The sequence below is a fragment of the Saccopteryx bilineata genome, chromosome 2 (genome assembly GCF_036850765.1).
Source record: "Saccopteryx bilineata isolate mSacBil1 chromosome 2, mSacBil1_pri_phased_curated, whole genome shotgun sequence".
Taxonomy (NCBI): Eukaryota; Metazoa; Chordata; class Mammalia; order Chiroptera; family Emballonuridae; genus Saccopteryx; species Saccopteryx bilineata.
The window spans coordinates 78676955-78689800 of record NC_089491.1 but is presented as its reverse complement, the minus strand read 5'-3'; the positions used below and the strand labels follow the sequence as shown (position 1 = coordinate 78689800).

Genomic DNA, 12846 nt, shown 5'->3' with positions numbered 1-12846 from the left:
AGTGAAATAAGTAAATCAGAAAAAACTAAGAACTATATGATTATTCCATACATAGGTGGGACATAAAAATGAGACTCAAAGACATGGACAAGAGTGTGGTGGTTTTGGAGGTGGGGGGAAGGGAGGAAGGGGAGGGGCACAAAGAAAACCCGTTAGAAGGTGACGGAAGACAATTGGACTTTGGGTGATGGGAATGCAGCATAATCAAATGTCAAAATAACCTGGAGATGTTTTCTCTGGACATATGTACCCTGATTTGTCAATGTCACCCCATTAAAATTAATAATAAAAAATTATTTAAAAAAAAAAAAAAATAGTAGTAATTGGACCATTTAAAAACCTAGGAGTAAATACAGCAAAAACAACAAAAATAAAATATTTAATAACTTGTTCTCTGGAAATCTAGGTCCTTTCCTCAAATACTGTTGTTCTGTTACATATACACTGATAAATCCTTTCTGACAAATGAAACTAAAATAATATTAATGATAATAAAGTTAGTGTCTTGGAGCTGCATGTTTTCCCCATGGCACTCCAAATAAAGTAAAGCTATGTTGACTTTTGTTTCAAAACATTGCACCAATTAAAAAAAAATTTCCCAAAGCAAAAGTTTAAATAGAAATATGTTCCAAGATATTATAAATCCTAATAATAAAATATAGTTTTATTACTTTATTGGCTAGAAAAGGGAAACAATAATTAATCTAAAAAACTATTTCTTTAAATTTTTTTTTCAAAGATCTTAATTCAGAAACAAATAAATAATAACAATGGAAAGAAAAAGCAAATTTGACCGGATGTTAGTTTGTCAATAAACCCTATATTTTAGTTTAATTAATACATAAAGTATATTATATTATAATAAGGTATGGCCCTAAAATAAGAAAACTAATTTGTTAACACAAACACCAGAAACCCTTATTTAAGACAAGGCTTTCCTTTGAAGTAATTACTTTCTTTTAAAATAACTTTGTTTCATTTCTCAAAATTGTTTTTGAAATGTTTCATTTGAACTTGTCTTCAGAACCAGTAGATAAGATATATTTTTTAAAACTTTCATTGCTTTATTAAGATCCAATTAACATTTAAGTGATATTACTGAGCACTGTAAAAAGATCCATAACATAATTACCAAATTTAAATATTAGTCCATCAGACTTGGTTTCAAAATAACTAGACCTAAAATAAAAAAGCACTAGACTACCTTTTTCAGTACTATTGCTGAGTAGAAATTCAGAAAAATTCTCAATCTTTTAAACAAGCACAATTAAAGTAACTTTTTAACATGGAAATATTTAGGGAAATTTTAAGGTTAAAAATGAAGTGAAAGCATGACTTAAGAGACAAGTAACCAACCAAGTGGTCAACAAACTACAGAACAACTGAAAATCCCTGATGACCTTGCAATTCTATTTAAATAGCAACACAGACAGCAGAAGACAGGAAAGAAAACTTAAGCCCCAACTCAAAATTAGAAAACTGAGGTCAAAAGCTAGGACATTGTTTGTATCAACAGTGTGTACCTTTTTTATTGCTGTGTACTATTGCATGGTATAGATTTATCAGTTTGCTTAACAATTCAGCCAATAAAAATTTTTTTAGTTGTTTGAGTCTTTGTCTATTACAAATAAAGCTGTCATGATCATTCATGTATAGGATTTTGGGATAAACATAAATTTTCATTTTTGTGTGATAACCAAGAATGAGATAGCTGGCTTGAATGTAAATATATGATGTTTTTTTTATTTCTTTTAATGAAACTGCCAACTATTTCTTAGAGTGTTGTACCACTTTACATTCACACCAGAAATGTGTAAGAGATAGTTTCACTACATCCTTGCCAGCACTTGTTATTGTGACTACTTTTTATTTTAGCTGTTCTAATAGAGATGTGCCTCATCAAGTCTTAATCTGAATTTGCTTAATTGTTAATGATGTTGAACATCATATATATATTTATTCACATATATTATATATATATGCTTATTTGTCATTCATGTATCCTTCTCGGTGAAATGTTTGTTCATGTTGTTTGTCCATTTTCTAATTAGATTGTTTTACTTTCTATTGTTGATGACATTAGAATTAAGATGTTCTGTTCTTCAAAAGACTACATTATGAAGAACCTTAAAAAAGAAAAAACTCTTGGTCTGACTGGTAGTGGCAAAGTGGATAGAGCGTTGACCTGGGACACTGAGAATCCAAGTTCAAAATCTCAAGGTCACCTGGTTGAGCACGGGCTCATCTGGCTTGAGCACAGGCTCACCAGCTTGGGCATGTGGTTGCTGGCCTGAGTGTGGGATCATGAACATGATCCCATGGTCACTGGTTTGAGCTCAAAGGTCTCTGGCTTGAAGTCCAAGGTCACTGGCTTGAACCCAACATTGGTGGCTTGACTGGAACCCCCCCCCCAGACAAGGCATGTGTGAGAAGCGATCAATGACCAACTAATAAGTCCTGCAAGTATAAGTCAATGATTCTCATCTCTCTAATAATATATGCAAATACATAAATACAATAAAATAAATCTCAGTGCTGCCATTTACTTAGCTGTATCACTAGACAAGTCCTAGTTTTCTCTGAATCTTGGCTTCCTCAGTACCAGGAAGAAGCCAGTGTCTATTTCATGTGGATTGTTACATTAATTAAGTTTGGTTATATAAAGTATCTGACACATAATGGGTACCTACCCTCAAACTACATGAGGAGGAGAGTGAGCCGGAAAACTCTGGATTTGGAACTTCTAAATTAAATCCAATTTGAAAAAAGAAAAGAAGAGCCTTAAATAAACACAGTATGGTGTAGGGCAAGATATCCACAATGTATATAACCAACTGAAGACTCATATATAGCATATATATGTACTCCTACAAATAAATAAGAAAAATACAGAAAACTCATGTTTAAATGGGAAGAGATTTGAAAGGACAATTTACTAAAAAATTTCATATGGTTAATAATTCTGAGAAAGTATTCAACATTTTATTAATAACCACAAAAATGTAAATTGAACCTGCAATGATATACCTCAACATATAAAAAAAAAAGTGACTGAGATAAAGACTAACATATCAAGTGTTGATGAGGAGAAGTAAAGATTTTTGTAGTTTGTTGCTAGGTGCAAAATGTTGGTACAATGCTTGGAAAATACTATCATCAATTAAAAACTTAGAGAAACATAATCTATGTACAGTAATTCCATTCCTACTATTCCTACAGAAATGACCTCACTTGTGCAATAGAAGACATGTACAAGAATATTCATTCCAACATTATTTGTAAGAAATCCAAACTGAAGCAACCTAAAATTCAGCAGTAGAATAGATAAACTGAGGTATAGTCAGTCAGACAACAAAGTACAATATACAGCAATAAAAGTGAATTTTGCAAAATAATAAACACAAGAAGCCAGACACTACAGAAGATACAGTGTATAGAATGTATAAAATTCAAAAACAAGCAAAATTAACCATATTAAGAGAGATACAATTATAAAGAAAAGAAGATTAGTGATTCATTTAAAGTTGAAGTGACTAAAGTAAAATAAAGCTACCTGACTGGCCTAGCTCAGCAGTCAGTGAGAGTGTCACCAAGGTTGCTGGTTCCATCACATACAATAATCAACAAATGAATGCATAAATAAGTAGAACAACAAATAGATATTTTTTACTTTCTTTCCCTCCTCTCTAAAAATCAATCAATCAATTTTAAAATAAATAATGGTTATTTTTGAGATTAGTGAGAAATTCTATATTTTCAAAACACAATTGCTACAATTTGGTCAATGTTTACTTTCTGAGTGCAAACAATGTGCATAAATTTATTCAAAGTAGCTTATACCATATTCTATTATATTAATAAAATTATGAGTTACAATTACTTACAAACTCATTGTGCTGCACATAAATGACTGCAACTAAACAAAATTCCCATCCAAATACTATGTGGCTAAATAGGAGGTTTCTATAAAATTTACCAATCAATAAATCAGCAGACATTTAACATATAATTTTTCATCTGAATTTTATTCTGGTGCTAACTAAAACACAGTTTTGGTATCCTTAAACATTTTCTTCCAAAATTCTGCCAGATCTCAAAAAAATAAACACTTTTGGATTTGATTTTAAAAGAACCCGATAAGTTAATTGACTAAAGTATATTTTACAACAAAATTATCTTTCCTTTGTTTTTCAGATTTATGCTGAACAGGCAAACCTTTTGGTGAGATGATATATCCATAGTCAGAATAACTAAATAAGTTGTTTTGAAATATTAATATTTTTGGAACATTAATATTTTTAAGATTTAAAACACGTTGAGAAATTAGAAATTTATAGATTTAATTAAACTAAATAACGTTATGATCACAAAGATTAGTAAAAAACAGAATTTTCGGCCCTTGCCGATTGGCTCAGTAGTAGAGCATCAGCCTGGCATGTGGAAGTCCCAGGTTCAATTCCCAGCCAAGGCACACAGGAGAAGTGCCCATCTGCTTCTCCACCCTTCCCCCTCTCCTTCCTCTCTGTTCCTCTCTTCCCCTCCCACAGCCAAGGCTTCATTGGAGCAAATTGGCCAGGGCACTGAGGATGGCTCCATGGCCTCCGCCTCAGGCGCTAAATGGCTCCAGTTGCAACAGAGCAATACCCCAGATGGGCAGAGCATCGCCCCCTGGTGGGCATGCTGAGTGAATCCCGGTTGGGCCCATGCAGGAGTCTGTCTCTCTATCTCCCAGCTTCTCACTTCGATAAAAAAAATACAAAAAACAAAACAAAATAAAAAGAACAGAATTTTCTCCACTTGGTACATTTCATATATCTGAAAACAATAATGAGCTTATTATCACCTTTAATTTTGTATATGTGGGGTGCAATATAAATACCTTAAGATTTATACTGAGGAGAATACTGTTTACATTTAAAAAATTTTTTTTTATTATTAGGTAAGAGGTGGGGAGGCAGAGAGACAGACTCCTGCATGCACCCTGACTGGGATCCACTGGGCAAGACCCCTATGGAACCATTGCCATGGTGCCATCCTCAGTGCCCGGGGCAACATGCTCTAATGAGCCATGGCTGTGGGGGGGGGGGGGCAGAAAAAAGGGTGAAGGATGGAGAAGCAGACGGGAGCTTCTCTGTGTGCCCTGATGGGATCGAACCTGGGACTTCCACATGCTGGACCAACAGTCTACCACTGAGCTAACCAGCCAGGGCCTCAATTTCCATTTTCCTATATCAAAAATAGTAACAAACTGGCCTGACCTGTGGTGGCGCAGTGGATAAAGCATCAACCTGGAAACGCTGAGGTTGCCGGTTCAAAACCCTGGGCTTGCCTGGTCAAGGCACATATGGGAGTTGATGCTTCCTGCTCCCCCCCCTTCTCTATAATAAATAAATAAAATCTTTAAAAAAAAAAAGTAACAAACTGGAGTTGAAAGATATTAAGAAATGTGTATTTGTCATGAATATTTCAAAGAAAAGTTAAATTTTTAAGGATTCAAATTAAATCACTGGCAACAAATTTTGGCATCAGTAATAAAGTATAAGATAAAATTAAAAACATATTTTATAATTAAGCAAAATTTGCTGGTATACCTTTGGTGTCTTGCCATTTGTATTTGAATATATTTGCACTATTTTTTTTCCTTGCATTTGGCTGTCTTCTGTTTGATCACCTTCTGTCTTCTGTTCTTTCTGGTCTCTTCCATCCCGTGCAGGATTTATTTTCTGGGATGTCTCTACAATAACTGTTCCCAAATTTTGAGAAGTATGTGTTTCAGAATCACTGCTTTTAAACAAAAGGGAAACATAAAACCCAAGAAGAAGAGCTGTTAAGTGAAATTCTTTTAAGTCCAAGTCCAAATAATATTGTAGCTCATTCTACACATAAAGCTTTAAGTTTAATTTGAGCACTTGTTCTCAATGGTAAGAAAGAAAATTAGTCTAAATATATTTTATAAAATTATAAAGTCTCATAAAGAAATTATATTACCTAGTATCAAATAACATACTAGCATCACTTCTCTAGTATTTTTTCTAAGTGTTAACTTGGGAAGCACAAGTTTTAATACTATCAGGTTTGGAGAACTTATTAGGACAATACTTATACATCCCTGCAGTGTTAAATATCTTTTATCAGTAGTTTTCCATACAGGTGCTTTAACTTCCATAGATGCATTGTTCCTTTATTGCTGATGCATACAATGTCTCTGGGGCACAAAGACCCTTCAGCTGGGCCACCTCTAATCAGAGGAAATAAGCCAACTGTAGAGAACAGAACATCTGACCCCGGGGTATGACAGACTTCAACTCAAAATACCAGACTGGCATTGACCACCTAACCTATGAAAAATATCCCTACCTCTTGTTTGCTACTGACACCATTTTCTGGTTTCAGCCCATCTGTGAGCAGATGCTTTAATAAACTTTTTACTTAACCTCTCTTGCCTGGTTCCTCTTGGCACCCGCCCTTAGAGAACTCACTACTTCCTGAGCCAAGGCAGAAGGCTTTAACATTTCTAACAAGCTTTCCCTTACTCTAGGACAAAATTTGAATTCCTGCGGCTTTCACCCATTAATCCCAGTTTCATTTCTTAGGGCCGTTCTTCATTCAATAAAATATTTGTTAAACATCCAATAGGTGCCAGGCACTTTTCTGGGCATTAGGGATTAAGTAGTAAGTGAATAAAGTAGACAAACATCCTGTTCTCATGTAGCTTTCATCCTAGTGGGATGAGAGGGACAGATAACAAACAGGTAGTAGTAAAATACATAATATGTTAATAGTATGTGTTAAAGAGAAAACATAAAGCAAGGAAGAAACATTAGAAGTGCTGAGGTTGAGCAGAACATACAAGTAAATCTGATCCCTTTTCCACCCGGATGGTCTTTTAACTATTTAAACACAGTTATATAATGCTTAAGACATCTCTAAGCAAAACATCCCTAACTTTGTCAAATATTTCTAATATGTATGATTTTGAGATGTTTCCCCACCCTGACCATTCTTGAATGTGCTCCATCTTATTTTGATGGAGCATTATGTCCAGAATTCAATTTCATATTCCAAGTGTAAGTACTTAGTAGAACACCGGGTAAGTGCAGACTAAAATTGTGTAAGCTTGTCTGGCATGTATATTGTACTGTAAACTCACACAAGATTTAACAAAGCCTTATAAAATAGTTTTATGTACACTGTTGCAAACAAATGGCATTTTATAGCCAAGTAAAGAATGCTGTAGTCTTGTGTACAACTGAATCGTCTCAATCTATTGAGATCTTTGGGTATTTGTAAAAGAGTTACCATCCCTTTCAATGTCATGTTATCCACAAATTAAACAAACGAGCTTTGATGAAATTGTTTTTCTTCTTTAAGATATTAACGACAATTCTTAATTATTACGTACTAAAGAATGGACATTGATAAAGGTAATTTGCATACTGGAGCCCACAAAATGCAGGCTGCTTCAGTGGCCCTGTTCATGTCAGAAATTGAAACCCAAGTCAGCCACACTTAACGAGAAATAACTCTGAGGGGAAGCAGAGTGTGTTATCCCAAAATATGTCCTTTGGAATATTATTTTAAGCTGGTTATTTTCAAGAAACATAAGACTCAGGATAAACCTTTAAACTTCTCTCTTACTGCCTGAAAGAATTTACATAGAGAACCTCCTCCAGTAAGGGAGATACAGTCATAGATACCTATAGTTTAATATGAGCTAGTGTGTGATGCACAGGGAGGAACGTAGCAAAGCCACTTTGATCTAAGTCTCTCTGTATCCTATTTTAAAGATGGCCCAACAAACAGTTATTTACCAAACATTTGTTTTTCTATTTCCATGTAAACTGCCTTTCTACTAGATTTAGTCATTTTCTCCTATTAACCTTTCTCATGTTGATTTGACTATTAGTCCAGCCAGAAGACTTTAAAAGGGTAGAAGGGAAATTAATTTTTCCACCTCATACCTCACGATCAAGGAAACCTAACCTACCCCAATCACAATCTTCCAACTCAGCTTTAGCTAGCTTAGCTTACCCTAGAAAATAGAATAGGTTTATTAGGAAATATTCAACCTCCTAGCCAGTTATGCTCTGTTTCTTCATTGCCTTTTTTAATGCTCTATAAAACTCATCACAATTCCCTTAGGAAGAGTGCTAGACTGCTTGTTAGGCTCTGTACTCCCTTAATTTATGGACTGTTGTTCCTTGGAAAAAGGACTTCAAACTCATTACTGAATTGTATTATTTTTGTCATTTGACAGAATATTCTTGTATATCATTCAATGATAAGAAATAAATATTAATAATGTAAAAATTAAATGATATATTTATATATAAAGGACAAGTTCTATTTTTCTCAATATCCAAGTAAATTTCTTGTATTTCATTCCGACTATGAAAAGCTAAAAGAAACTGAATGTACTGAAGTTTTTAGGCTCCACTGTGGGACTTCTAATTGTTGAAGAATTCTTTGCAGCTGAGTGATTCCTAAGAATATTCTGTCATGCAAGAAATGCAATACTTAATCCTCACAGTGTAAAATTGAGTTTCATTGCTAAATAACTTAAATCTCTATGTTTTAAGAAATAGTGTGTGATATATTACCCAAAATATGTGACCTTCTGCACACACACTAATATGATGAAATTATAATTGAATGTATTATTTAACTTTCATATATTTATTCATACATACATACCTATGAGTAAAGTGGAACTTATATTATGAATAATGGGTAGTACCAACTGGCTGAGATATAAATTAGTTCCTGAAACTAGAATTTCCATGAAGGGCTTAGTGGGTTTTAAGCTACTATTTTATTTTTAACTGCTTTTGAGAACAAGGGGAAAAACCCTAGAAGTAACAAAGAATGGAAATGCAGATTTGGTCTTTCTTCCTTACCTTCATAAATTTGTTAGTGAGTTTTTTACCTGATGACAAGGGGTTTGACTCAATGATCATTTAAAACAGTGGTTCCCAAACTTGTCTGTACTTGGAATAAGCTAAAGAGCTTAAAAAAATACTGAAGCTTGTATCTCAGTCCAGGAATTAAGATTGAATTGTACTGGGTCTGGTCTGAGCTTTGGAATTTGTCTAAGATCACCAGGTGATTCTAATATGTGCACAAGTTTAAGATAAGTTTCAGTTTTATACCTCTGCTTAAGAGAACTATCTAGAGACATCCCGAGGGGACCAAAGTTTGTCACCCTCAAATATGCCTTTAGTGATGCTGATTTTAAGCTGATTATTAAGAAACAAAAGACTCAGAAAGAACCCATGACTGCCCTTCTTCATACCTAAACAAATTCAGATAGAAAAACCTGCTTCAGGAAGGAAACTTTAATTCACCTTGGCACATATAAATTACCACATACGTGATGGACAGGAAGAAATCTAGCAAATTCTGTTTTTCTATATTCCACTATTTCTGAATGGCCCAGCAAGAATTTGTTGACCATATGTTTGCTCTTTTCCCTACCTGTTAATAACCTAGTTCCTTTAGAATCCAAGTCGCTGCCCCACTTCTCCTTTATCCAGAATGGCATGGAAGCCATTCTCACTTACACCTTAAGATATGCCCGGCATGTACATCCATAGTAATAAATATTGGGCATATTTTTCTTTTCACCTGTCTTTATTAATATGATTATTAGCCAAGATAGAAGAACTTAGAAGACAGGAGAAAAGTTATATTTTTTTGTGCCCCACCCCAATCCTAAATCTAAAACAGACCACTATTGGGGACTTAAAAAAAAAGTAGGAAAATAAAAGGAAATATATACTATTACAAAACAAGACAGAATTATGGAAAATCATTCAATTTGTCTGTTAGCAATTCTGGCAACACAAACTCCTCTCCTATTTAAGTCTAAAGGGGTGTTCTATTATCCATTTGCCTTTCTGGTTATTGATGTGCTTCAAGTGCATATATGAATGTATAGCCAAGGGTAAGGGAAAGAAATATAGATTTTAGTATTCTCCTGTTGTTACATACTAGTGGTTATATAACTTAAGACTAGGAACTTGCAGAGCTGTAACTTTAAAGAACTAAATTTTAACCACCATTCAATTAAAGTTAGTACAATGACTTTGCATAATACATACATGAAATAATTAGTGAAGATGGTTCTTAATTTAAAGTATGTTAAACAGCTTGTAGACATCTGGTAACAAGCTGAAATGGGTCATTCAAAATTTATCTAACTAAATTAAGGGGGAAAAATGTTTCTCCTCCCAGGTTGGCATGTCACAAGATAACTAAACCGACTTAGTAGGCTTGCCTGGGAATCCTTAGCTGTCAGTGGTGAATATGCAAAGGGCCAGCAAATTAAATCAACCTGCCAAACTGTCAATTTCAAGCCTCATGACTGCATGAAAATAGCATCACTGGAAGAAATCAAGCATTGCCTTCTTTTGGGTTTCCTGGCACCTATTCAAATACTCCTGCAGTTGTGGCTAATTTTGCATGCAAATTTCAGTCAATAAGCTCAGAACAAGACCTCCCAAGACATTTCAAAGGATCTGACAGTATTTTTTCTGAATACCAAATCGACAGTAGTTGAAATTCAATCTCCATTTGCTGGTGCTTTACATATGCACAGTGTCCCCACCACAGAGCGAAGTTAATGAGAGCCTTACCTGCTTTCACTCATATCCTCCCAGTCCTTGTCCTTGCTGAGGTTCTCAAACACATTGCTCATAACCTTGATGGAGTGATTTAGAACAGTGTGGTAACGACCCACACAGCACTTCTTCTTGGCAGCTTTAAATTTAACCTTGGTAGTGGTTGTTTTACAATCATATTGTCCAGATCTCACTACTGTAGTGGCCATCTCAGATTTACCTTCGTCTGCTGAATGCTGAAATTTCTCTGTTGACTTCATCAGCTCTTCATTTTCCTTTTTCAACCCATTAGCTTCTGCCACTTGTCTCCTTAGGAAAGTGACTTCTCTCTCCAACTCACTGATTTTTACCTGAAGTTCAGCTTTGTCTTTTTCTACATCTTTATTCCCCTTTTGTAGCTGTTCTAGATCTTTTTCTCTCATCTCTGCATCTTCTTGCTGCTGTTTTAAAAGGGATTTTAGGAAATCATTTTCTTTTGCTAATTTTTTACTCCCTTCTTTCAACTTTCTTGACCTTTTCTCAAAAGATTTTAGCCGATTTTCCAACTCAATAACCTAAACAGAAGAGTTTATTCTTTTAGAAGTCCAAAACCATAACCCATTGTATTTTATTATCATTTCTTACTTAAGTAAATAAATTAAGCACAAGAACAATATAAATCTCCAGTACTTAATTTCTAAATAACTCATGTAGCATAGATAAAATCCATTCTAAAATGTAATAATACATCTGTGCAATAAGGACAGATGGTAAAAGAAGTTAAATTTCTATACAAAGTGACACAAAAATAAATATGTTAATAAACTTAGCAAAGTGTTCAGAAATCCTAAGTGCTTTGGCTATACAATCTACTCATTGAGAATAAAATTTTTTTCAGAGAAAACCAATTTACACAAAAAGTTAAAAAATAGGTACATAAAGAAACCTTATTTATAAAATAACATTTTTTTCTTCAACACTTAACAATCATATGAAAAACTAATGGCCTAAATATGAAATACTTTATAAAGAATGCTTTTTTCTAAACTAGAAAAAATGTAATTTTAGTAGTCATAAGGTTGTTAGTTTACACAATAAAGGGACATTTTACCAAAGAAAAGTCTAAAAACTTTAAATTATAATTATTTCTAGATTGTATATGAATTAAATTTTTTCATTTAGTTTAATAAACAATATTCATTTAATGACAGAAATAACATTAAACCTTAAAAAATTTTAGAAAACTATTTGGAAAGAACTTGTATAAATAATCTAATAAAGGATAAAATCTAAATGCCATTAGTCTGGGAATAAAAGAAAGTGCAATTAATTCTAAGCCATGAGTTTCAATGAGGAATTAATTCCAATTTAAATCTTCAATTTTACTATATATGGAAAGTAAATTTTACCATTTATAAAATAGTTTTATAACCATGACCTCTTCTGATCATCTCAAAAACATATAAGATAAGTAGAGTCAACAGTTATCCTCCCAGAAGAGGAAATGGAGGCTCTGAAAACTTAAGTAACTCAAAGAGGTAAATACTTCCTGGTTTAAACTGGGATTCAAATCCAGGATTTTGTAGACTATTACACAAGATATATATATATAAATGAACAAAGAACTGGCATCAAGAAAAATTGAGTTAAGCAAGAAACCTAAACGATGAAAAAACTATATGGACTGGTATTTACTTTTAAAACAAAATTCTTCAAAGGAGAAAACATTTTTGATGTATTGACAACTCATGATTTAAAATCATATTACAGAAATACACAAGATGAAACTTAGGCATGTTTTTAAACCTTTTCAGTTTACTGGACTTATGATGGTAAATAAAGTTGTTTCTTAAACATGAGTTTAAGTCATCTCTGATTTACTTATCCTTCTGTGCCCCCTTTTCTTTTTTTTCTTTTTCTTTTTTTTGTATTTTTCTGAAGCTGGAAACGGGGAGAGGCAGTCAGACAGATTCCCACATGCGCCCGACCCGGATCCACCCGGCACGCCCACCAGGGGCGACGCTCTGCCCACCAGGGGGCAACGCTCTGCCCACCAGGGGGCGATGCTCTGCCCCTCCGGGGTGTCGCTCTGTTGCGACCAGAGCCACTCTAGCGCCTGGGGCAGAGGCCAAGGAGCCATCCCCAGCGCCCGGGCCATCTTTGCTCCAATGGAGCCTTGGCTGCGGGAGGGGAAGAGAGAGACAGAGAGGAAGGAGGGGGGAGGGTGGAGAAGCAAATGGGCGGCTCT

The 12846-nt window shown here is 34.3% G+C and overlaps 1 protein-coding gene across 7 annotated transcripts in view; it reads right to left on the bottom strand.

Moving 5' to 3' along the window:
• CNTLN (centlein) overlaps nucleotides 1-12846 on the bottom strand; it is a 363805-nt gene that overhangs the window by 103935 nt on the left and 247024 nt on the right. For 6 of the 7 annotated variants that reach the window (XM_066257308.1, XM_066257310.1, XM_066257311.1 and 3 more), the window contains 2 exons: nucleotides 10635-11173; nucleotides 5592-5784 (listed from right to left, as the gene is read on the bottom strand). In XM_066257308.1, the coding sequence (XP_066113405.1) occupies nucleotides 5592-5784; nucleotides 10635-11173 (732 nt within the window). The remainder of the gene's footprint in view (nucleotides 1-5591; nucleotides 5785-10634; nucleotides 11174-12846) is intronic. The other variant, XM_066257309.1, reaches the window with a different exon arrangement.